Source organism: Drosophila serrata, unplaced genomic scaffold (assembly GCF_035046125.1).
Source record: "Drosophila serrata isolate PLE 108 unplaced genomic scaffold, ASM3504612v1 contig_26, whole genome shotgun sequence".
NCBI classification, from domain to species: domain Eukaryota; kingdom Metazoa; phylum Arthropoda; class Insecta; order Diptera; family Drosophilidae; genus Drosophila; species Drosophila serrata.
Window position 1 is genome coordinate 262,001 of NW_028256924.1, and position 25,607 is coordinate 287,607.

Genomic DNA, 25,607 nt, shown 5'->3' on the forward strand with positions numbered 1-25,607 from the left:
AGTATGCAGGGTTGTTAGTGCTATAAAAACCTGCACAGAAAAGCTTTCCGAATCAAAATTAATGCTATTTTGGCTTAATTATGATGTTCGGAAAACTCCGATTATTTAAGAAAATTGTCTGTTTTTATACCTTTTTGCAGAGTAAAGCTTCAGTCAGAAGATTAAAACGCAGTGAAGGAGTCATTTCCGACCCTATAAACCATATATATTCTTGATCAGCATCAACAGCCCAGTCGTTCTAGCCATGTCCGGTCAAGAAATAAATTTTTGACATTTTTCCGAAAATTGAAAATTTTATAAAACGCAGTGAAGGTGGAGGAAATGGCTCCCTTCACTTTGTTTCAAACACTTTTCGATCATAGTTTTCATTCATATTTATTGATTCTTCATACGCATGGTTTTCATAATACATAATTGCATATTTTACGACTTATGTTAAATATTCCATATATTATTCCATTTTTAAATACATGCATTTAAAGTATATGTGTGTGTGGGGGGGGGGGGATGGTGTGTGCTTGTTGCTTAATCGTTTAACATTATCGTGGAGCAATATTCTTTCTATATGCTAGCTTTCGCAATTGCAGGCTATACGTAATCGTGAGCACTCCCAGCTCCGCGCGGGTTTCCTAGGCAGAGTTGAACTTAAAAATTAACAAGCTTGACGATGGCTAATCATATAATATTTGTGTTGGAACTAAAAACAATTTACAAATAATTAGCAACTATTGCGAGAACTAAAAAGTGTGTGTGTGCTAGAACCTAATTAGATGCTAGAATTTCCAATATATTTACTCGTACGCGTTACTGTTTTTGTTATACTCTGTATTAGGGATTTAGTTTTCGGCTTTTGCTAACTTTTCAACACTTAGATGCTAGTGCTAAAGGTGCGATTACATTATAACTCCATCCGATCCGATCCGGCCATATACCTCAAAGAGTGCTTTCCGTTTAAACAATGTTTTGTAAATGCATTAATCGCTTGCTTGGTTAATATAGGAGTTATCCTTCTCGTACTCGTTCTCGTACGCTTTCCACTTTATTTATAACTCATTTTCAGTTTGTGAGAGCGAATGCCTTGTCTGGGTCTTCGTGTTCTGTATGTGTTTCTTTTGTTTTATGCAGTAAAATCAGCCTTAGTTGTATAATAATTGTTACAACGTGAAAACGCATTTATATAAGTTGTTGACGATACAAGCTTGAGAACCTTCTCTACTTCATGTTTCTCCATTGCTCCTGTAATACTCTGGCAAGTTAAAGTTTTTCTCTATAAAAAACAATTATACAAAAGATCTCTTCTTCGGTTAAAAGTAAAAATCTGTAAATTTTACTAGCAAAAAATTTACGTTTTTTTCAATTTTCTGTTGTCCTCGTTTCGGATTATAAAATTTGCCGCCTATTGAAATATTTTCGTTTACGTTAATATTATAAATACTTGGTTTAAAAACATTATATACGTTTTATCCATTTCAGTATTGTTTAGGTTTAGGTTTAGGTTTAGTTTTATATTTAGTTTTAGTTGACTTTGACTTGACTTGGAAATTCGGCTAAATGCTCAAATTCAAATATTATTGTTACTCGGTGCTTTCCCTTCTTCCTTCCCTTTAGGCCTATAAAAACCTACGCTAGTTTGTGTATTTAGATTAAATGTGTTTAGTGTTCCGCTTAAATGTGTGTGTTTTGTGCACTAAATCGAACACGAATGATCAATGGATGGATACTTGAATAAATGAACTTGTCTACGAACTAAGACTGGGCTCGAAAGCAAACTGAAATGAACGAAAATGCGAATAGAACATGCATGCTATTCCTTCGACTGCCTCTCAGTTTGTTTTCAAGAGGCTTCTATGGGGGGTTTTGGGTTTTAACCGTTAGATATTGCTGCTGTTTCGATTACAAAATAGCGCTTAGTTACATAAATTTATATCACACGCAATAAATATATAATAAAAGTAATTAAAAGACTGGGAAATCAAACAAATTGCAGTTCGAACGTGATCCCTTTTTAGCCATTAAATCGGGTGCAGTTTCTTTCTTCGTTGTGAGAGTTGGCAATGACTGTTGTTTGGACTAACAACTAACACTAACTAACAATGTAACACGATTTGGCAAACGATTGATTTGATTTCTGCCTGCTTAGTGCAGCCTGTGGTGGTTCGCCTTGGGCATGGCCCCCACAATGCGAACCCTGCCCAAGGTGCCCACGGAGCCGGGACCAGCGCCACCCGACAGCCGTTGGTGCATCTGCAGTTGCATCTGCTGCTGCTGCTGCTGTTGCAGTTGCTGCTGCAGTTGTTGCTGTTGCTGCAGCTGCTGATGCTGCTGCAGTTGCTGCTGCTGCTGCTGATGTTGCTGTTGCTGCTGCTGCTGTTGTTGCTGCTGCTGCTGCTGGGGATGGTATTGGCTCGTTGGCAGATGCGGCTGCGGCGCGTGCTTGGCATCGTTGCAATCGCAGAACTGCGGCGGCGGCGCCAACACCAGATTGTCGGTGCACAGCTGCTGCAGATTGTTGTTGCCCGGCTGCACCGCAGCCGCTGATCCAACGCCCGGAACGCCAGCAACAACAGCGCCAGAGGCAACAGCCACCAGCTGTCCGCTGGGCAGCATGCCCACAACCATCGGCTGTTGCTGTTGCTGCTGCTGCTGTGGATGTTGCTGCTGCAGTTGCAATTGCTGCAGTTGGAGCTGATGAGCCGGATGGGTCTGACGCTGAAGCGTATGCTGCGACGTCGGCTCGCCATCGCTATCCGCCTCCAGGGGCGGCGGCAGCTGCATCAGGGACACGGCCGAGGTCCTAGTGGCGCCCCTTTGCATGGCAATTGCGGCCGCCTGCTTGCGCGTCAGCGAATTGTGACGCTGGAAGGCCTTGGCCGGCGGCGAGGGACTCAGATCACCATCGTCGTCCTCCACATCGGAGCGCTGCTCCATCTCCGATTCGTGGCCGCCGCTGCTGTTGCTATTGCCCTTGTGCAGCTGCTGCTGGTGTTTGGCCACCAAGGCGGCCGTGTTGCTGGCTCCTCCGGCCGCTGCTGCCTTCGCCTTGAGGATCTGCTGCAGGTGCTGCTGGTGGGCCAGCTGCTGTTGCTGCTGCTGCAGGATCTGCTGCTGGGTGGCGATCAGCTTCTGATTCGGATTCGATTGCTGCTGCTGCTGGTGATGGTGGTTGGGAATGCGACCCAGCACTTGGGGACTCATTACCTTGTTGTTTGCATTGACGTTGACGTTGCTGACGTTGCTTTGGGGCAGCATCTTGGCCACTGTTTGTGGTTGCTTTCCGCCCAGCTGCTGCTGCTGCTGCTGAATGACGGGCGCATGTTGCTGCTGCACCAGCTGCTTCACTGTCAGCGTGGCCGTGGCTCCACCACCGCCTCCGCCACCTATACTGATCGTGGTCTTGGCCATGGGCTTCGTTTGGCTTGGCTGATCCGGTATGGTCTTGGGTTCCTCCACAATGGTTACCGTAGGCTTCTTCTTGATGGTATCGGTGGGCTTGCCAAGTGCCCCAGTCTGTGCCTGGGCCTGCATCTGCTGCTCTTGTTCGCTGCTCACGCCGGAGCTGCTATTGTCGCACTCATCCTCGCCGGGCTGCAAGTGCTGCTGCGGCTGTTGCTGGTGGGATTGCTGCTGGGCTTGCTGTTGCTCCTCCTCTGGCTTCTTGGCAAAGCCATTCGGCGATGACTTGGAGGTCTTGAGATTGCTACGAATGCGCTGGATCTCCTCCACGGAGAGCGAGTGGGAAATGGAGGCGCTGCCCGAGTTGGAGCTGCTGCCACTGTGTGGGATAAAGGAAGGGATTAGTGGAAATTCCATGGATCTATAATGGAGCTCTTACCTGGCCTGACTATTGCCACTGGTCTCGGGCACATCGAACAGGGCAATCTTCTCGTTGAGCTTGGTGTTGCGAGCCACTAGAATGGAGTTCTCGTCCTCGCCGTCCGACTCGCTGCAGCTGTAGTCCGGCTCGGGAATCGGAGGAGCTGATCCGGCGTTTCCATTGCTGTTTCCATTCTGTGCCGGCACTGGCGCTGCCTGTGGCTGTGGTGGCGGTGGTGCTGGCGGAGATTGAGGCGCTGGCTGCACCTGCTGAACCTGCACCTGCACCTGCACTTGAGGAGCAGCGTAGTGGGAGGCCACTGCCGTGGGCTGCTGCTGTTGCTGTTGTGGCGGTCGCATCTGCGTGGGAGCCGCATACTGACTGACCGGCTGCTGGGAGCCCGCGGATGTCTCCTGCTGGGGCTTCTCCTGCGCCTGCCGCAACTTCCAGGCCATCACGTTGCGCAGCTCCTGGGGCGAGGCATAGATCTTGGCATTCGCCGAGGGATTGAAGCTGCTCTGGACGCCATCGATGGCGGCACTGGTCACCGCATCGTTCTCCGTGCGCTTCTTCAGCTTCTGTTGCAAGGAGACGGTGCTCTCGTACTCCGAGACACTGCTGCGCGTCTCTACCTTGACCACCTGGCCCACGGGTGGCGGCGGCGGTGGATGATTCGGTGGTGGGAGCACCGCCTGTCCTGCCAATCCTCCCAGCTTCAGCTCACCCTGGTTGGAGTTCAGGCGCTGCAGGGAGGCATGGAGCGTGGCCACATCGTCCTGCGAGTGGTGACCCTTGCCGGCCGCCTGCCAAATGGATGAGGCCGAGCCATGTAGCTGCGGACCGTGCAGATCGGGCGTCGAGTGGAACCGCTTGAGGTCGCGTCCGCCTCCTGCTCCGCCGCCGGCACCCACCGTTGGCGTGGCCACTGGCTTGCCGCGTAGTGTTCCACTGCCGTGCTTGCTCCTCGCCGTCTTGCGCTTCATCTCGGCCACGCTGCCGTAGACCAGGGGACCGGTCCTCATCGGCGAACCGTTGGAGGCGGGCGGTGTGGCCGCCCCGCTGTCCGTGCCCGACTGGAAGCGCGAGCTGGTCATCATGGTGGCATAGCGACTGGCATTCGCTGCGTTGCCCTCGCCCTGCTGCCGCTGGAAGAGCTCTTCCAGCTCCGCAGCAGTGATCCTGCTGGAAGTGGGTCGCGCCTTGATGCTGGCCGTGCGCAGCTGAACGGGCGTTCCAGGTCCCGTCTGGTTGCCGCCACCACCGCTGCCTCCCGGCGCGGGCATGGCAATGGACTCCACCGAATTGGACTTGGTGTGCGGCAAGTCATCCTCCTTTTCGCCTCCATTCTCGAGGCCAGCCACCATGGACTTGGCTCTGGCCCGGCCCACACTGAGCGTGGTCTTGGGATCTCGGCGTGGTGGCATCGGTGCCATGCGTACGCTTCCTCCGGCCGAGGACCCTCCGCCGCCATTGCTTCCCGGACCCGCCATCTTCCTGGGCAGCGTGGCGCACTGGCGATGTGACGACTGCGGCGTGCTTGGTCCACTGTTCAGGTGCTGGCTGCCAGCACGTGCCCCGCTGGGCAGGTACTGGGCACTGGCCTGCATCTGGTGGGGAAACTGGGGCGAGACCACCGTCATGTTGACCAGAGCGCCCGCCGAGCGGATCATCTCCACCACCTGCTCGTGGGAGGCGGCGCTCACGTCCTCGCCGTTGATCGTGAGGAGGAAATCGCCAGGCCGGAGTCCAGCCATATCTGCCACGCCACCCGGATCCACATCGTCCAGATATTGGAGCGCCGGAAAACGCTCTGAGGGACGCAGCTGCATCAGCTGGGAACTGGCCTTGGCGCCACGCAGGATGAAGCCGAAGCCGCGCTTGGCGCGGTGCAGCACCACCGAACGTGGGGCATTGTAGGCGCTGTGGAGGAGTAACCAAGCTGGGATTAGTAGGGATTTTGAGTACATATCTTAATGGACTTGCCTCTTTTTGATGCGCGGCGCTGTGGCGCTGCTGTACTGTCCCACGGAGTGATTATTGTTGTGATTGCTGCCAACGTTCCCAGACTGAGCAGCAGCTCCTCCACCTCCGCCTCCGTTGGTCTCTCCCGGCTGCTGGCAGGAGCCATTGCTGGCCACCGAGAGCGAGGGCGACTGGTGGGGCTGCTGCAGCAGGGTGCTGGAGCTGCCCGAGTGTCCTCCAAGGCTCAGCTGCGGAGATCCCTGGTAGGAGGCGGCGGAGGATACGGGCGCCTGCTGCTGCAGGTGCTGCTGTTGGTTCTGCTGATGCTGATGCTGCTGCTGCTGCTGCTGTTGCTGCGGCGCCATGCCCGTGCTGGCGGTCATCACATTGGTGATGTGCTTCTGGCGCAGACTCACCTCCTGGACACAGTCGGCGGGGAAGAACCCAGACTGATTGGTGCCACGGACATAGCCCTCGAGCAGGCCGCAGTCGGTGCTGCCCACCACCTCGATGACATCGCCGGGCTGGAGGCGAATGTGGCCGACAGTGTTGCCGGGATAGGGCTCCATGCACACCACCGTGGTGCTGGGATGGCCAATGGAACAGGCCGCCGAATCCGAGTTGGTTCCCACGCCCGAGGAGTCGCTGATGATGTCGCTGGTGTCGCCCAGGGATTTATCTGTTCGAAGGAGGACGAGGAGCAGGATGTTGCGAGAGTGAGTGCAAGTAACATTTCGGATTTTTAATGGTCGGGAATATTCATGTATCGAGACGAGAGGCATGCACATGTCGGGGATTGGAGGGAGAAGCCTCCAGCAGAGTAGAGACCAAGCGGATGCAGTGAACCGACAGACACAGCGATGGCTTATGGTAAAGAGATACAGCACAGACACAATATGAACTGCGAGTTATCTGCGAGTTTATTTAAATAGTAGTAAATATTTATACCCTTGCAGTGTATTAATTTTGTGTTCACAAGCTTAAAAATATGTGAAGGAATCGTTTCCGAGCCCATAAATCATATATATTCTTGATCAGCATTAAAAGGCAAATCGATCTTGATATTTTTTAAAGAAAACTAAATTTTTTTAATTTTTGTCGATTTTTGGAAAAAATGATATCATTAAAATTTGCAAAAAATTGCCAAAATTTTAGGTTTTTAACTGGGTATGCAGATTTGTTAACACAGAAAAGCTTTCCGAATTAAAATTAGTTCATTTTTGGCTGAGTTATGAACGTTTTTAAACTTTAATTTATCGATAAAATTTTAGTATAAATATATAAAGAATGTGATCATTTTAAGCTTAGGTTTGATCAATTTCCGATTAGATGCTATAATTTAATGGTAAATTGCAAGGGTATATAAGCTTCGGCATCCCGAAGTGGATTTCCTTTCTTGTTTTAGGTTATTTAAGTTTTAAACTGATATGAATCTGGGATAGTTCATTTAATGTTCTTAATTATAGGCATTTTTTTTTTTAATCTTGTATTGTATTGTATATGGAATAGTTTTAAAGTTACCCTAGTTGTGTATAGTTTATTACTTAAAAAAAACCAAAATAAAAAATAGAGAAAATAATACGTTAATCGTTTTTCATTTAAATCTACTTTAAGCAGGATATGGCACCGATGTTTACGTTCGGAACATGGTAAAGTATACTACTTTTAGGTCCAAGAGACAGAGCAGCTTCCGGCAAGGAATTCTTGATCTATTCTTTAAATAATGTATTTAATCTGTATCCGCAATTTTCTCTAATATAAACATAGTTCAATGATTTTTAAATGATTTTTTATAGTGCATTATTTATGATGGAAGAAAGCATGCACAATTCAGTAAATTTTCTTTTTTAAAGTCTACCAAAACGCATGCTGACATATATATAGATTTAACATAGTTCAAAAGATACTTATCTGTTTCGTTTTACAATATATATAAATATTGTCTAAGCTTTGCCTCCCCATAACTTATAAAAAACTTAAACATAAACTTAACTAAAATGCAAATAAAGTGGCGAAATCAGGAGAGCAAAATCAAAGCAACATTTGTATATATTCCTCACCTGTCACAATGCTGATGTCATCCTCATGGGATCGGTGGCCAGAGGAGCCCTCGGACAGGCTGGAGCTGGCGGAGCTGTAGGCGCCCAGCATGTGCTCTGAGGGGCAGGGCGATGGGGGGCCATGGAGCTGCAGGGCATGAAGCTGGAGGTGGTGCTGGTGGTGCAGATGATGCTGCTGCTGCTGCTGCTGCTGCTGCTGCTGCTGCTGGTGGTGCCCGGCCAGGAGCTGCTGATGGTTCTGATGGCTGAGCATCAGACCGACACCGCCAGCTCCGCCGTTCCCGATGCCATTCCCATTAAGGTGGCCATTCGCACTGCCATTGGCAACCATTGCACCACCAAAGCCACCGCCAGCCGCCGCCAGGAGAGCGGCACCGGCGGCTCCATTGGCACTGAGCCACCCGATGCCCGAGCGTCGCTTCGGATTGTAGCGCGGCGGTCCGCGGAAGGGAACTGTGTGGTGGATCAAGGATATTCGCTTAGAATGTGTCTTTTGGTTTGGGAAAGGGTTAAGGGATTGGTTGGGATAAGGTTGGGATTTGTTATGGTCAGTGGTCAAGTCCGGCTAACATTCAGAACTCTTTGAGTGCGGGGAAAACGTTGTCCAACTTCAAGAAATATAGCTTCTCATTTGGAAAAACAATTTAAAATTAATTTGGAAAACTATTAATAAAATGAAATATTCATAAGTTACATGAAAATTCAAAACAAAAGATAAAGAATTAAATTTGTATATTTCACGATTATATCAATAGAATCGATAAAGATTTGCTGGAGTTTATTATTTATTGAAGTTTCAATTTATGTAGAATCTTTTTCCCAAAGCCCCAAAAGTCCGCTCTCTACTCAATCTTTTTTCCAAAAATTTTTAAAATTAGAAATTAAAATTAAATAATAATAACTCTAAGGCACTAAGGCCCAGCTTAAACGATTATTTGTATGCCGGGATTACACACCTTACTTACACTTACTTACACTGATCTTTTACCGAAAGGCTAAGCGACTGTGATCGAAATAAGCAAACTATATAGACGAGAAGGACACTCTACAAATGTCCTGCCCGCACACAAACAAAGAAAACTCGCTATTGATGTGAAATGTGGTAGTAAATGTAGGAAAACATTGAACAAAACACACGGAACAAGAACAGCCAAAAAGAGTTTGGAACTATTTGATTTCGAATACATTTATATATTTAGAGCAAAAATCTCAAAAGCAAGCAAATGCAAAATACGAAAAGGTGTTTGTTTTGGGTATATTTATATATAGGTTGCACTTTGTATAGAACTTGAAAGGATTATTAATATATATAAAACGAGTATTGTACATTGATATTGATATTGGGATAAGAGAGACCTAGATGATCAAGTTGGATGATTGATTGATTGATTGATGATGCGGTGTGTTCATAGAGAATGAGATTGAGTGATACACACAAAATGTTTTTTGGGGGAAAAAAACTGTGATTCGAACCAAGTTGTAAAGGAAACTACATATTTTTTGAGATGAATACAGAATTATAATTATATTTTAATAGATTGAGTAGAGCAAACGAACTGAGAAAGGTAATACGAAACAAGGATAAACCAGGAAGATGTTCTTCCCTTTAAATGGGATTTTTGGGGGTTTTGCAGTTTTGAGTTTGAGATGAGTATGAGCTGTTGTTAGTTCTGTCGGTGGTATTTAATGAATGGATCTATTTAAAAAGTCAACCAGCACTTACCAATATCCTCCGATTTGTAGTTCTCAATTATCTCGGCCAGTTCCAAGTTGCCGGCTATGACAGCCACCTAGAGAGGGGGAATCACAAAAACGTATTAAATAACCGGAACCAAAAATCAAGTCATTAAATCAAATAACTTAAATGCTTAACTTAATCACTGTAACTGAACTACAAAGCGTAACTACAGCAGCAGCAGCAGCAGCACAAAAGTACCAGCTTAGAGACTACAAAACTACGAGTTAACAAACGAAATACTTTCAAGAGTTAAGAGTTTTGCACAGAGAAGGAATAGGAAGTAATATCACTCATATAAGCTTGGAAATTATTCCAGAAATGGTATCAGTCTCCTCTATTTTCCTTTCCCTGTACAAATCTCTCAACTCCAGACAGAGAGACTGTGATCTTTACCTGGTAGGGAGTTTGATTGGCAAAGTTCTGGGCACCGCGCTGGGCACCGCGAAAGAGAAGCATACGGGCACAGGCCTCTTGGTTGTTAACGGCGCACACATGCAGCGGACTATTGCCGGAGGCATTGCGCCCGTCCATGTCCGCCCCATAGAACAGCAGGTGTTCCAGGTGCTGGACCAGGCCATGCCGACAGGCCTAAAACCGGAATCGGGAATCACGACGTACGGAGGTAGCCAAGGGATGCAGCAGCCACACCGCGGGTTACAAAGTATTAGCAAGCGAATTTTTGTTTTGTATTGGTTTAGAGTTAGAAATAGATAAGTTAAATAAATAAAGAAGAGAGAGAGAGAGAGAAGAGAATCAATAATTAATTGGCGGTTCAACCAACACAAATCACCGGGAATTGGGTTTGGCTTGGGTTCAAAGCTTGGGTTGCTGTTAGGAATCAGACCGGGTTGCACTCGCTTCAAGGACCGTCACCGACTCACCTGATGCACTTCGTTCCAGCCCTGACTGTCCTGGATTCCGAGTGTGGCATGATCATGCAGCAGACTCTCTGTGATCTTGGCCTCACACTTTCGGGTGATGGAGATGTACAAGGGAGTGATGCCACGTCCATCTCGATAGTTGGGCGAAGCTCCCAGCTCCAGGAGAGTGCTGTAAACCATAGGAAACTATTAGAAAGACTTTCAAATTGGATATCGTAATTGCTCCTCCTACCTGACTGCCTCCAGGGAATCCTGTTCCACAGCTCTGTGCAGTGCCGTGGTCCCATCCTTAGTCCTGTAATCCAACAAGGCTCCTCCGTTGACCAGGGCTATGAGCAACTTGTTCGGCTTCTTGGCCCCCGTGGCCACCGTCAGCGGAGTCTCGCCGCTCTCCGAGCAGTGGAAATTGGGATCCAGACCCTTGGCACACATCTTGGCTATCTTCTCCACATGCCCCCCATTGATGCACTCCAGGAAGCGACGCAGATTGGCCCGTGTGTGCAGAGCCTTGAGCTGGCGTTCGTCCAGGGTCAGCATTTTGTAGACACGTCGTTTGTACTTGAGCTGAAAGTACAATGAGAGAAATATTAAATGAGATAGATTCGTAACTGATTGCAGGGACATACCTCCAAGTAGCCGACGGGTCCATTGAAGGGATAGTCGCCCAGGCGACGCTCTTCGTCCAGGAATTTGCCAGCCTTGCCATTGGCAGGTGGAGCGAACAGGCCGTAGTTGAAGCTCTCCTTGAGTTCCTGGAAAATGGAGAAGGAAAACAGGGAGGTGAGAAACGGGTTGACAAATGGGTGTGTGTGTTTTATTTTTCTGAATCAGGTGCACCCATTGACGTCGTGCTCAAGTCGTGCGAGTGGCACAAAAGACTTCCGGCCTTAGCAATGGCTGAACTTCCTCCCTGTACTTGTGCATATAAATACTATAGGTATAAGCACAGGGAGAAAATGTGTCTTTCAAACTTAACTTAATATATGATATGAGTTTCTAAATACATATTTCTATCTACTTTATTTATTATTGTATAGAAACTTTCTTTTCTGAATTGTAAATATTATTTATTCCTATTATCATTGACTTGCAGTGCATTTTATATGTTTTTCATGTGTTGTCTGCCTTACAATGTCCTCGCTAATGAGCGCGTGACTGCAGCTTCCATATATGTAAGTAGCAGCTGAAAGGACATCCAACTGGGAGAGAGGCCAAAACACAGGCACCCAGGATGCTTGGTATTCATAATTTACCGCCGCCTTTAAGTGGCAATTTCTTGTTTTAATTAAACATAAAAAAAATGCTACAGCACTGCTCTCCTCCTCTCCTCCAACCTTACATTCATCCCGGAAAAGTTTGGTCTATGATGCACAGAGAGAGGACTCTACCGGAAAATGTCTCGAGTGAATAACGGGTTTGACATTGCCAAGCGCTGCATTAATTATGCAAAGTGCGTGTGTGTATGCTGCATGGTGTGTGTGTGTGTGTGTGTGTGTGTGTGGGGAGTGTGTGTTCCCTGTTCTATTTGGCCCATTCCGCACGCCCTTAAGTGCCACTGAAAGGCTGTTGCCATGTTGCCTCATAATGTGCCAAATGTTGCCATTAAAGTGAACAGTTTCTCCTGCCCCCCGCCTCCTCCTCCACATTTTTGTGTGTGTGGAAAATGGTCTTAGATGGCCAGGTGGTTATATGAAAAACGGGGACATAACTTCGTTACCAATTAACCAAAAAATGTATTGTTTTTAAGGTTAATAGTTTCATCGGAAATCGAACATAACTAAGCCAAAGCGGTTCCTTAAAATCTATATTTAAATCTATATTATAATATGATAACTTTTCAAGGTTTAAAATCTCATAACTCAGCCAAAAATGCACTAATTTTAATTCGGAAAGCTGTCCTATGTTAGTTTTTAATAGGTTAACAAATCTGCATACCCAGTTTAAAACCTAAAATTTTTGCAAATTTTAATGATGTAACCCCTTATCATTTTTTCTAAAAATCGACAACAATTAAAAAATTTTGTTTTCTTAAAAAAATTAGCTGGATCAATTCGCCTTTTAATGCTGATCAAGAATATTTATGATTTATGGGGTCGGAAACGAATCCTTCACTGCATTTAGAGCTTCTGACTGAAATTAGAATACCATTATTTTAGCAGATATATTACAGTCGAGTCCCGATAATTCGTAATGGCAAGGGGATCACTTTTTTTACAAATTAGACGGGAATTCGATTTATCGAGATTTCTATTTAACGGGGCTCAAAAATGAAAGAGTCGAATAAACGGGGTTTTTAATTAAAATTAAAATTAAACAAACATTATAAGCATGTACATTCATTTGTACGTTTTTCAAATTAAAGGAAAATAAAACCATAACATCAAATTATAGAACTAAAATTTAAACTATTAAGCATAAACATTAAATTATAAAAAACAAAAATTCAAGCTTTAAAATAATTGGTAATTTTTGATTGCTTGATGTTTTTTTTCTTTTATTTTTTCCATTGCGTTTTCTAAACCTATTAGGTTGTCAAAGATACTTTTTGGCACATCATGGGTCGAAAAATAATGTTTAAGTTGAGAAATTAATGCTCTGGCTTGTAAATTCGATAAAATTTCTTCTCCATCGGCGTCATCATCCTCGTCACTTTCAGAATTGTTGGGCAAAACTTCTTCCAAAATTAGTTTGCATTATAAACTCTTTTTTCTGTAGAATTGATGATATTTATGATGGAGCGATATCGAATTGTTTTGAAATGCTAATGCATAGCGACATAAAGGCGGCATAGCTGTCGCATTACGATTTATAAGAGGTTACGAAACAAAATTACGATTTATAAGAGGTTCAATATTCATTGCGTTGCGCCAAATAATACGAATTAACGAGGGGACCAAAATGTATGGATTTTTTACGAATTAACGAGTTTTTTTCAAGGGGACAGAATTTTTTACGAATTATCGCGATTTTCGATTTAGCGGGGTACGAATTATCGGGATTCGACTGTATATTTTTTAACCGGAGATGTCTAGATTGACTCAGCTGGTTGATGCTGATGAAGAATATGTATATTTTAAGGGGTCGGAAATGACTCCTTCACCTTGTTTTAAGCTTCAACTAAAATTGTAGGACTCTGCACTGTTATATCCAAGTTTTAAGTACCTAATTCCGATACAAATTCCTTAACTTCTCTATAAGCTCTCTCTAGAGATCTTTTTGCTTTCTTGAACTTTAAATAAAATCTACAGCAGTTACACGTTATTTGCATATATGTATAAAACTAAGCAATAACTGAAAACTATTCCGCCTGCATTCTGCCTTTTATTCTCTTTCCAGTCACGTATCCGAGACTTTGTTTATAAAGTTGGAACCCGGATTTAAATGCAGCAGCAGCAGGAGCAGGAGCAGGAGCAGAAGCAGGATTAGGAGCAAGAGTTGAGGCAGACAGCCCTTCTTCATCAAGTTTCCCACCCTTGGTCACCATAAATTTCAACCGCACAAACTAACACGCCCCCAAGTAGCAGTTACACCCATTTCTCCACCTCGGCTTTATCCTGCTCCTCCTCCTGGGAATCCTGCGATTCCCTTTTTCCCCCCCAACTCCTTTGGCAAATACAACAAAACACGTTAACGGTCTGTGCGCCAAATGGATTTTATGGCGCCACCCTCGGTCTATGGTCCCCTGGCCTTTTTGGACCGCTCCCATTCCCAGGGATTTTCCTGCCCCATCCCCTGTCGCTTTTTCCATCCCCCAACTCCTCATCAGCACCCTGGGTCTCAGTTACAGTCTCAGTCATGCACATGCAAATTGCAGACACGTAGCTGCCCTAGACCCCAAAAGAAGAGCAGGGAAACGCGGATGAGATTCCCAAGATCGAAGTAGGAAATACTCTATAGGGATATATATTTTTTTAATTACTAAAAGAATTAATGACAGAAAGACATGTCCTTAAGCTCTTTCTTAATAAGAGAAAAGAGTGCTTCCTTAAATGAACATTAACATTACTAATTCGAAATATTTATTAAAGTCTGTAGTATTATAACCCAACTTTTATAGAACTTAAAATAACTTATACTTAATTTTATTGTCATAAAATAAAGATCATAATGATCTTTCAATAATATAGTTCTGGTAAGGAACCAAATTCCCTACAAATTCCCCACAAATATTCCCCTTAACCTTCAATGACAAACGCCTTGCCCAGCTCATAATACCCTCTCTCCTCGAAAGAGCACAAAAAGTAGCTCAAAAACGATGTAAAAAGGGATTCCCTGGAACTTTTCAGGTTTTTTTTGGGGGTTGGCTCAAAGTCAAGTTGTTTGCGCAAATTGCATTTTTATGAGTTTTGATTTCGATTTTCCAATCCGTAAGACGACAAACTGGCTCTGGGCTCATAAAGAAAGGTTTTTCCAAGGGAACGGAAGCTGCGCTTGCTGTGCGCTGTTGGGAAAAGTAATTTAGAACTTGTGCTCACTTTTTGGCTTTAAAACACTTTTCAAACTGTTTTTGGGGGCTTTTTTTTGCTGCTGTGTGGCAGCCATAAATTCCGTTCGGCTGCAACAAAGTGGGGCAAGCGGAATGTGTATTCGACATATTCGGTTGTATTTTTGCGGCAGCTTGGGATGCGGGGGGTTAGCCCCATAAATCATGGAGGAACTGCAACTGCAGGAGAGCAACTAACATAACCAGCAGGCCCAATGGCTCTCCGAAGGGTATACATAGCAACAAATTGCAATTTGCATGAAATTTACAATATTGCACAGTTTGAGAGACAGCCCAGACGGCATGGTGTGCAGTTTACGAGTCTCGCAGAGGTTAAAGTCCGATTAGTTTTAAAGTCACAAATGGTTGGGAATTACTACAAGGCGAAGATAATCTGTAACTAATTTAATTTATGGAAGGGTTCTTTATAATAAAGTGGAATAAATTGGTTGTATTTACATCGAAATAATTGTAAAACTCGTTGTGAAAAGTTCCAAGTCAATTCAAGGTTTAATAAGCCTTAGAAATACTTTTAAAATAAATATAAAACCTTTTTAAATTGATAAATATATTCGATTTATAAAAAAGAGATTAAATATCCGTTTAAAAGTATTGAAATAATCAAAGTTATCCCTTAAAAATTTGAGAAAGATTTTTACTTACTCTCTTGTTATCAAAACTCTTAGTAACTCTTAAGATTTACTTTAAATAATTACAGAAAATCATGAAATATAATATCTTAAGCTCAGTTAAAGTTAGTAAAATTAAATTCTTATAATTTAAACCCCTCTAAATGACCCTAATAAATTATAAACTTAAACACTTTATCCCCTTAATCCGGAGGCCAAGTGTCAATCACATGAATTTTGCTGCTTAAATTCAAAATGCAAAACCGTTTGAGAGTCACAGCTGGAATAATTCAATTCAATTTGAAGGCAATTGGCAGTGCAACAATTGCAGTTGCAATTCTAATCAGTATAAGTGCCCCCAACTGACGACGACGGTGGCACAGTTGGAGAGCCACTTGCCCCGCGTTGAGTCGAGTGAGTGTCAAGCTCAGAGATGCGAGAGAATCCGAGTAAATGTCAATGCAATGTGCGATGTGCACTTGCTGCCAGCCAGCAAATAAGTGACTTCCTGTTCCAATAAGAAGACCAAGAGAGATGAAAAAAAAACAGACCCCAAGGCGACTCAGCCTGAGGCAGCAGCAACAAAAGACATCATTGATAAATTGTCAAACAGTTGCATAGTATTTTGTATTTGTTGTTGCTGTTATTGTTGTTGCAATTGTCTTCTTGTTGATTGAAAGCTGAAAGGGAAGGCAATAGAGGCTAGAGAGAGAGAGAGAGCGAGCGGACAGGTAGTGCAGCATAAACAGTGCCAGCAAAAAGTAAACAGACAGTCAGCGAGTCCAATGGACCAGACCGGACAGCCTCCAAAAGCCTCCATTGGAAGTGGGTCGCAGTCCGACCATCTGTTGTTATTTTTACACCGATAAAAATATATATCTTTTACAAGGAATACTGATGAGAAAAATGTTGATATCTCCTGAAACAGCTGAGTAACTAAAAGGTTACTCTTTAAAAAACTGTTTAAACAGGATTGAAAATTGCTGCTCGAAAGGTGATCACAATAGAAATAAGCTTAAAGTAAAAATAGAATTTCTTCGATAAGAACTTAGAGCTCTAGTTTGATTAAAATTAAATCGCTCATTTTATATGCACTTTTTTTTGGGTATTTCAATATTTATCAATTATCATAACTAAGCCAAAAATGCCATAATTTCAATTTGGATAGCTTTTCTGTGCTGGTTTTTAAAGGGTTATTAAATCTGTATACTAGGTTTTAAAAATTAGAAAATTCAATTTTTTGGTAAAATTTGACAATTTTAATGATTTATAAAATTTTTGAAACAATTTCGAAAATTTAGTTTTCTACCGGACATGGCTAGATCGCTTCGCCTATTAATGCTGATCAAGAATATATATGATTTATAGGGTCGGAAACGATTCCTTTACATATTTTTAAGCTTTTGACTGAAATTATAATATATTTTTTTAAAGTAACCCCCATTTCTCCCAGTGCTGTTGTAATCTCATTCTATTGCTGCAATTAGAGTCGCAACTAGCTTGAATTTTGTGCAGTTTTTTAGTTTGCCGCTAAAGTCACGGATTTGCTTTGATTTTTATTTATTTATATTGTATTTTTTTCCTTTGGATTTTTCTCCCTGCCTTTGAGGAACTTGGGGGCTTTGTCAAAACATGATGCATTTTTTGTTTTTGTGGTCTCATTAGTGTCTGCAGTTTTCGTAAGCCATTTTGGCATTTTGGCCAGGCAAAGAAACTGTAGAAAATGTGCCCACAGTTGGACAGCCACTGGAGGCGGCAACTCAAGCAGACTCCCACTCGAAATGGTATCGAATAACCCAGGAATAACCAAAGATTCACAGCCAGAGAAGAAGAGTTGACAAAGAGCAGCGGAGTGATAACGGAAATGGCAGTAAAAGGGAATAACCAGAAGATGCTGTACAGTGGGATTAAAACAGAAAATACAAGGCACTCTCCCCACACACAAACAGAAAAGTGTTCTTGAATCCGATTGCTTTCAAAGGTTTCCAATTGCCAAGCAAATATTTACTCAGTGAAATCGGCTTTGCAATTATTATCTATGGAATTCCAGTCCAAGTTTCTACTTTCCAGTAATTCTACCTTGGTTCTGGTTCACAGTTTTTTTCCAGTAAATATTTACACAAATGCGACAATATTTAGCCAAGTAAATATCTTTTAACTGGAGCGTATGGCGTCAGCCTTGAATGAATCATTCAGGTCACTTCCTGCTCATTAGCCCCTTTGGAAATATCATTCTAATGCCGAATTCTGAATTCTAAAAACCCCATTTTTTTAATGGACATTTCGGCGCTTCCTCTGCCATTGTCCCCCAGCACATCGCCGGCACATCTTTGGTTCTTCTATCTTCTTTTTGGACTCTTTGTTCTGGAAGACTCTCCTCCGATTGCGGGGCTTCTCAGGTTGCAGCAGCAGCATCAGCTTCGGAGGAGAGGCATCGGCATCAATTTATGTAATCTGCCAAGCAACACGGAGCCCTCGGTTCTGGACGCCGACATGGACACGGAGCTGGTCTTGGTCTTGGTCTTGGTCTTGGACTTGGACGTGGTCTTGGTCACATCATCTTATAAATTTAGCTCGTTTGCCGAAAGGGAGCAGAGTGGAGCGGAGCAAAGATGGGATGAGATGCCAGTGGTTAACCGCAGAGCCACTTTGAATCGCAGTTTGGAGCCATGAACAATGCCGCCATCGCAAACTTGAACCTTACAGGGAGAGAAATTTCTGGGTAATTGTTCTAAAACAAATGTATAAAGCTATTTAGCATTTAAAAATTGGGATAGTACTTTGAAATACACTCAGATGAATAAGATACATACGAACTATGTATCTTTAGGCTATAGAACCTGTATCTGGATCTATATCAACTCCGGCTCCAAGCACAAAAATGTACAAAATACTTTACAAAAATCTAGAAATTCTCTATCTTTTAATATAAGTACTTAATAATAAAGATTGATGTTTTAACCCACACAAATTCTTTTACATTTTATAGGAAAAATCCAATAAGGCAAGAATGTTGTCATATCATAAATATATTTAAGCTAATAAGTATACCCATTATATTGCTACATAAATAGAATTTTTATTCTACCTTCTCATCTTTCCATTGATTTCAAATTAAACGATTGGAAAAGGATTTATTTCAGTATTTTTTTCAGTAAATGTGTACCTAATTTCTCTGAGTGCCTTGAGTGGTAGATGCGTTCTGAAAACTGGTTTCCCGCCGCGTCTTCTGTTCGACATTCGCATTCCTATCGCCCCTCCAACTCTGAGTTTGAGTTTGAGTTTCGAGTCCAAGTGTTTGGCAATTTTGCGGCGCTGAACTTGGTTGGGTTTTGGGGTTTGGTTTTCGGTTTTCGGTTCTGGATTCTGGGTTCTCGCTTTGCCCTTACACAGATCACCTTCTCCCCTTGATTGGGTCCCCCTCCTGATTTCATCTCAGATGACATTCGGTTAACTCGAAAGCTTAATAATTTATGCGTGCATTGACAACGGATTGCGGTAATTAATTTCAAGATGATTGCATTCTGGGACCCAGTTTCATTTATCAATATTTGTGAGCAATATTTATTTAGAGTTTGTTCATATTTAAGGCACTTTCTTACACGGGAAACATACTTGAATACATTAAAGATATACGAAAAAGTTGTAATAAAATATCTTAGATAAAGTTTTGTTTGCATTTTCTGTTCTCTTGAATTTAATGTAATTTTTCACATTTCCTTTGGGTTTTTCAAAGTGTACAGGCTGCTCCTTTTTGTCCCTCCAGGAGGTCAATGACGTGTCTTCCGCCTGCAGCCATTCGAGCCGCTTCAAAGTCAAAGTCAAAGCCATTCAGCAGCAGTAAGCAACAAACTTTACTTTACAAGCCTCAGTCCCCAGTCACCGAGGACTCATCCCATCTTTACTAAAGCAAACCCATCCCATCCCAGTGGCTGCTGCCTGGAACCCTTAGGTTTGCTCTGTATCTTCTCATTTCCCCGTTCGGTTATCATAAAGTTCAGAGTAGGGACAGGGAGGAACACTAGGAGTAAGAGGAGACTCTGCTCCGAAAACTAGTTTCGTTTGGCTAGATTTTCGTGGGCAAGAGAGCTGCTCCTGCTGGTTGCCTCCTTTTAGGTGTCCGTCCCAAGATGTTTGTCTTGTCATGCCCACCTACAGCATCAGAATCGGGTCTCTTTGCTAGCATTTTAAACACGGCACAAAATTTAAGGAACTTTTCTAGGAAATAAAATTAAAACTAAGTTGATGAGATCTACAAAGCACAACCATTTTCGTATAGTGTTCTCTGAGCAACTTCTTGCTGAAGCCTGAAAGAAAGTGTTGAAGTTGAAGACTTCTTTTGAGGCTCCACATTGGAGCACAACACAACACCCAACCCAAACCCATCCAAATCCAACCCACCGAACCACCGGCATTTATCAGAGTCAAGTGCATTGAACTTGCACTCGCCGACATGAAATTTATTTGCCCCAATGGAGGCGTGTCGGTGCTCCGGACAGGAGAGAACGACGCCCATCAGCCATTCATATTTCTTACACTTGGCTGCACTTGGACAAAAAAATACAAAATACAAATAACTAATAGCAAAGGGAAAGAGGACTCTCTATCTCCATCTCTGGGGACGACAAAAGGACATTGACAGCGGGCGCGCGTCGTCGAAAGGTGAGTTACAACAAATGCAAAATGCAGAATGCAAAATGCAAACTGCAAAAATGGAAAATACTACAAGAATTTGTACAGAAATGTAGTGCCGCGGCAGGCTAAAGGATGTGGACCAGCTCATGATGATGATAATGATGAAACCCAGGTACAGGAGAGAGAGAACGACAGGAGCCACCACGTAAAACTTGTGAATGCAGGTGACAGGCATTTGCAATAAAGCTGCTATCTACAAAATGCCAGAGGATGGGGAGGAACCGGGCAGGAGGCACTGCATCCATCCATCTATCCACCTGGAGGTAGAAGAGAAAGGAGACCTTTCAGAGATTAACCGTTGACAATGTTGCACGGAATGCGAGCTTAAGAGCAGCAGGACAGAACCATGTTGCCAAGTCGGTGGCATGCTGCTGCTACATATATTCACCATCTGTCGGGGCTAAGTACCACGCTTTTCCGCTTTTCCCCGGGGGCAGGGGTGGTGAGGTGGAGAGATTTAGGGAGAGGGAACTGTCCACAAAGATGGCTTAAAAAAAAAACCTAAAAGAAGAGGCAACTTTAGCCACACAGTTTGACAGAAAGTGGAATGCCATCAAGAATTTATAAAAGCAACGCCAATAAAAGTTCAAGTTTTAACATCATTCTTATAAATTTAAACATTTATGGAAGATTGAAATGGGATTAAGATTATAGAATATCTATTTTTGTATTTTTCATCTTTTAATAGTAGTAATTATTCCTCTATAATATTTAACACTTCAAACAAAGTAAAGGAATCATTTCCGACCCCATAAATCATATATATTCTTGATCAGCATTAATAGGAGAATCGATCTAGTTACTTTTTAAAGAAAATAAAATTTTTTAATTTTTGTCGATTTTTAGAAAAAATGATAAGGGGTTACATCATTAAAATTAGCAAAAATTGGCCAAAATTTTAGGTTTTAAACTGAGTATGCAGTTTTGTTAACCTATTAAAAACTAGCATAGGAAAGCTTTATAAATTGAAATTGATGCATTTTTTGCATAGTTATGATCTATGGAAACTGCAAGGGTATTCAAACTTTGGCTTTCTAAATTTCACTGCCTTTATCGTTAATTCTGCATTTACCTTTCCCAAGCTCTGTTTTATTCCTGAATTTAAGTTCTAATTAAAATTGTAATCAAGTTAAAACTACCAAACCATAAATAAGTTTTAACTATGCACTTCTTAAGGTAAACATTTTCCCCAACTTTAAACCAATAATATGGCCTTTGACTATGAAGCATTTTCCCACTCTTTCTCCATGCATCTCCCCCTTTGAATATCGTTTTCACGAAAAACTAATGCAGTTAGCCTAAACAAATTACCAAACGGAGACCAGCAACAGACCAGAGGGGAAAATCAATATTTACATTTACAGACACAAGACCCCAGACAACAACGGCAGCAACAAAACAAACCAACAAACCAGCAACAAAAACAAGCAAAAAAGACAAAAACAAGCCGAGTCAGACATTAAAAAAACAAAAACAGAAAACATGCCTTCCACCTAGGTATATGCAATATATAAATACGTGTGTCTGGCGATTATGACTGTCTAGGAAGAGTTTGTAGTCCGGAGACTGGAGAAGAACGAACCATTCCTTTCTCCCCCTGTGTCTGGGCTAAAGCCTAGAATCTGGTCGGAAACATGCGACAAATTTCTAAAAGGGTCTCTTCCCTTCTCCTTCGAAGGTATTCCTCGTTACGTTTGGGGTTAAAGAACGGTGGAAATGCTTTCAGCATTTTTCATATTTTATCCCCTAGACAAGGGGAGCACAGCCAGATGAGGAGAAATATAAAGGGGAGACAAGCGGCTGGCTTCGCTTGGCGTGGCAAACAAACAAAATATAAATATAAAACGGCTATGTAAACAGAAAACCAAGACGAAGACAGGATACACTTCATGTCACAATGGGGGTCTTAGAAGGTAATACTTATTCTTCTCTAACAGCTTTCAAGATACATTATCAGAGGTAAAGGTAGTAAATAAAATGTTTTCCTAAACCTAACTTCGCTTGAAGTAGTCTAAACCTATTCCATAGTTTATTAAAGTCTTCAGATCACACTTCCTTACCTTTCTGTATAAGTTTTGTAAGTATTTCATACATTTCTTAATGCATCTAATGTCTTAGTAAAGCATCCCTTAACAAGTAATAGCAAAACATAAAAGTATCAAGCATTAAGGGTAGTTGGAAATATGTTTCAGCCAAAGAAAACCCATACAAAGTATTCCCAACTGACTCTAAGAGCAGCACTTGGCATCTGGCACCGCCTGACCGTATCCTTTCCCCAAAGTATCCCCCTGTCCAGTGAAAGGTAAGTACACCAAGCTTTTGAGGTGACTGTTTTGCACCGCACAGCATTTCCATTTCTATGTCAAAGCCATTCCGCTGGACAATGTGGAACAATAAAATGCGCCACTAAACGCTACACGACATACAGCAAACAACAAATGACATACAGCTACAGCACACGACATGACTAGAACGGGGCCCATAATGATGGTAACGATGGTAATGACGGCATGATCGGAGCCGAGTTCTTTCGCTGACCATTTGCTGAACACTCGAATCGCTAATCGATTTGATGCCAAACGTGCTCCCAGCTCCATGCTCCATCCGAACGAGGCGGATCAATGGCTCCGATCCAATCCAATCCAATGCGATCCAATCCAATGCGATCCATCTGGGAGCCAAAGCAATTCAACCATTTGTTCTGGCCACTTTCTTTCGCGGCTTATTTATGTCAGCGATTGGCTTGCTAGAGTTTCCCCTTTCCTTCTGCTCATTACTTGGATTCTTTTCCTTTAAGCAGAAACCTAAACAGTTGTTGGTCATGCATAAGCCGAGTAATTTTCGAACATTAAATTAATTACGGCCAAAAGCCTGTGAAAGTGTAGGGGAAAAACCCACCCACCCAATTCGAGTTCCTTTGGGGGAAAAGGAAAAAACCTAGCCACCCTTGTAGAAAAAGTAAATGAAAATTATACATTTCACTGCGTAAATGGGTAAGGCTTAATCCTGAAGGAATGTGGTTTCTTTCAGGTTTTGGGGATGATTTAAGTAAAGGTTTTCCAAATGGACAAACCTAGAAAAAAGTAAAGGAACAATAGTTAAATCAATATAAATTCAGTACAACTGTTTTTTCAAGTATTAATTAACTTTATTTTATTTTAACACAGAAATCATCTAACAAATAGGCCAAATATTAAAGTTTTTATAATCTCTCCCTTTACTTTTCAGCCTTCCCATTTTGTTTTTGAATTCGAAACCATTGAAGCCACACATTGACCCCATTTTCTGGCTTTAGTACTGGGACTAAAAACGACTCTTTGGTACCCGCTAGCAAAGCTGCCAGCCATTTGCCCAATCAATGCAACACCGAACGGACAAACGGACAAACGGACAGCGGACAGACGGACACACGGACAGCGGCTAACTGCAAACAAGTTGGCAAACAAACTTCCGTCTCAGTGCACTCCAACACTCCAACACACCAACACTCCAACACTGGGGAACTGACTGATGCCGCTCTCTGTGCTGGCAGCTTATTGTGACCCAAATAGACGGACATCGGTCAACTGGCGGCCAAACGCCACAGGAAAGAAAGCTCTGTTAGCTGTTCCCCAGAGAAAGAGACAGAGAGCAGAGAAAAAGAGAGAGACAGGGGAGTTACACAAATAGACAGAGTCCAAGAGAGGGGGGGTACCATTAGCTGAGTGCAACTGCCACGCGTTGCAAGTCAAGCTCCGAATGACAGCTCGGGGGCGAGTCCAAGTCCAAGCCCTTCGAGGCGGCATCAAGTGATCAGCGGAGATTAGAGATCAATAGAAATGAGACCTTCCCAATTGGTGTCGTATTTGCAAAGAGAAAATATAGTAATTCAATAAAAACTATAAGTTTTTCTATAACTGTTGATTCTGAGCCAAGTTTGTCATACAAAATACTTAAACCTTATAATATCTTTTCAATATCTATGGTTTATTAGGTTTCCAACCTCAAAATACCCAACTATGCAACCTTTCCTCCAAACTAAACACCATTTTCCTTTACAGAAATAATCAGTTCATGTCTTGGAGGAGTGTTCCACCAATTATTAAGTATACGCAGCGTGTGCAATCTTTTAGCAAGGCAATTAACACCGCACATGTGTGGCATGCGGCAGTTCATATCGCTTCGCTCCATAAATAAAATTGCAAGAAAAACAAAAAAAAAGAGCTTTGAATTCTCCGCAAACTGCAAATGCAACTGCAGCAGTTTCAGGTGTGAACTAAAAAAAATTCAAACTAAATATTTTTAATAGGAGCACAGGCTCAATGAGTGATAAAAACCAGGTGCCCGACTGGCCAAGTGTGAAACTTCATTAAAACAGCTGGCCGCACTGTCAACGATTAAGATTTTTGTGTATTTTTTCTTTTGAGGGGGTTTTAAGTTCTAGAATCTAGATTTTCTTTGAATTGTACAACAGGGCCCGGACCATGTGTTCCTTTGTGTGTTCCGGATTTCGACTTGAATTTGAATTCCAATTTTTTGTGGGGCCTTAGTGGCAGCAACTTAACGGTAAATGGAGGCAAAAAGGGTGCCCACAAATGGTAAAAGCCACTCGAATGCGAATGCGAATGCGAAAATTTATGCAGCCAGCGAAGCTAAAGTTGCAGCAGCTGAGACACACTGGGGAAAATTAATTCCAGAAGCAATTTTATTGAAATATACAGATAGAAATTTAAATGTTTCAGAGAAATTAATAAAAAAAAAAAGTAACATGAAGGATTTCTGCCTTAAAAGAGTATTATAACTTCAGTTAGAAGCTTGTAATGCAGTGAAGGAATCATTTCCGACCCCTTAAATCATATATATTCTTGATCAGCATTAAAAGGCGAATCGATCTAGCTAATTTTTAAAGAAAACTAAATTTTTTAATTTTTGTCGATTTAAAAAAAAATAATAATAATAAGGGGTTACATCATTAAAATGGGTATGCAGATTTGTTAACCTATTAAAAACTAACATTGGACAGCTTTCCGAATTAAAATTTGTGCATTTTTGGCTGAGTTATGCGATTTTTAAACTGTGATGTGTAGAAACAAATTAGCATATAAAAATATAGATAAATAAATCTGCTCAAAGAATGCTATTTAAGTCATTTTGAGTTTTTACAATTTTTAACTAAGTATGTACATAACAATTGTCATATTAAAATAAAGATACCTATGAAAATAAAGGTTGCGAATATTTTAAGCTTCTTTATGATGGATCCTACAAATAAATTACAAACTCCATTGAATGATTTGTTTGAAACATAAAGAAAGAATATGTGACAGGGGTTTAATAATACTTATCCAGTAAATCTCTAGAAGTAT

The 25,607-nt window shown here is 42.5% G+C and overlaps 1 protein-coding gene across 16 annotated transcripts in view; it reads right to left on the bottom strand.

Moving 5' to 3' along the window:
• Window positions 1–356: 356 nt before the first annotated feature.
• Window positions 357–25,607, bottom strand: part of Prosap (SH3 and multiple ankyrin repeat domains prosap) — a 75,699-nt gene continuing 50,448 nt past the window's right edge. For 10 of the 16 annotated variants that reach the window (XM_086831377.1, XM_086831341.1, XM_086831384.1 and 7 more), the window contains 9 exons: window positions 11,082–11,207; window positions 10,688–11,019; window positions 10,456–10,624; window positions 9,968–10,162; window positions 9,560–9,626; window positions 7,837–8,289; window positions 5,798–6,455; window positions 3,833–5,734; window positions 357–3,772 (listed from right to left, as the gene is read on the bottom strand). In XM_086831377.1, coding sequence (XP_086687503.1) covers window positions 2,137–3,772; window positions 3,833–5,734; window positions 5,798–6,455; window positions 7,837–8,289; window positions 9,560–9,626; window positions 9,968–10,162; window positions 10,456–10,624; window positions 10,688–11,019; window positions 11,082–11,207 — 5,538 coding nt within the window. In that variant the 3' untranslated portion in view covers window positions 357–2,136. The remainder of the gene's footprint in view (window positions 3,773–3,832; window positions 5,735–5,797; window positions 6,456–7,836; window positions 8,290–9,559; window positions 9,627–9,967; window positions 10,163–10,455; window positions 10,625–10,687; window positions 11,020–11,081; window positions 11,208–25,607) is intronic. The other 6 variants (XM_086831405.1, XM_086831397.1, XM_086831412.1 and 3 more) reach the window with 1 other exon arrangement.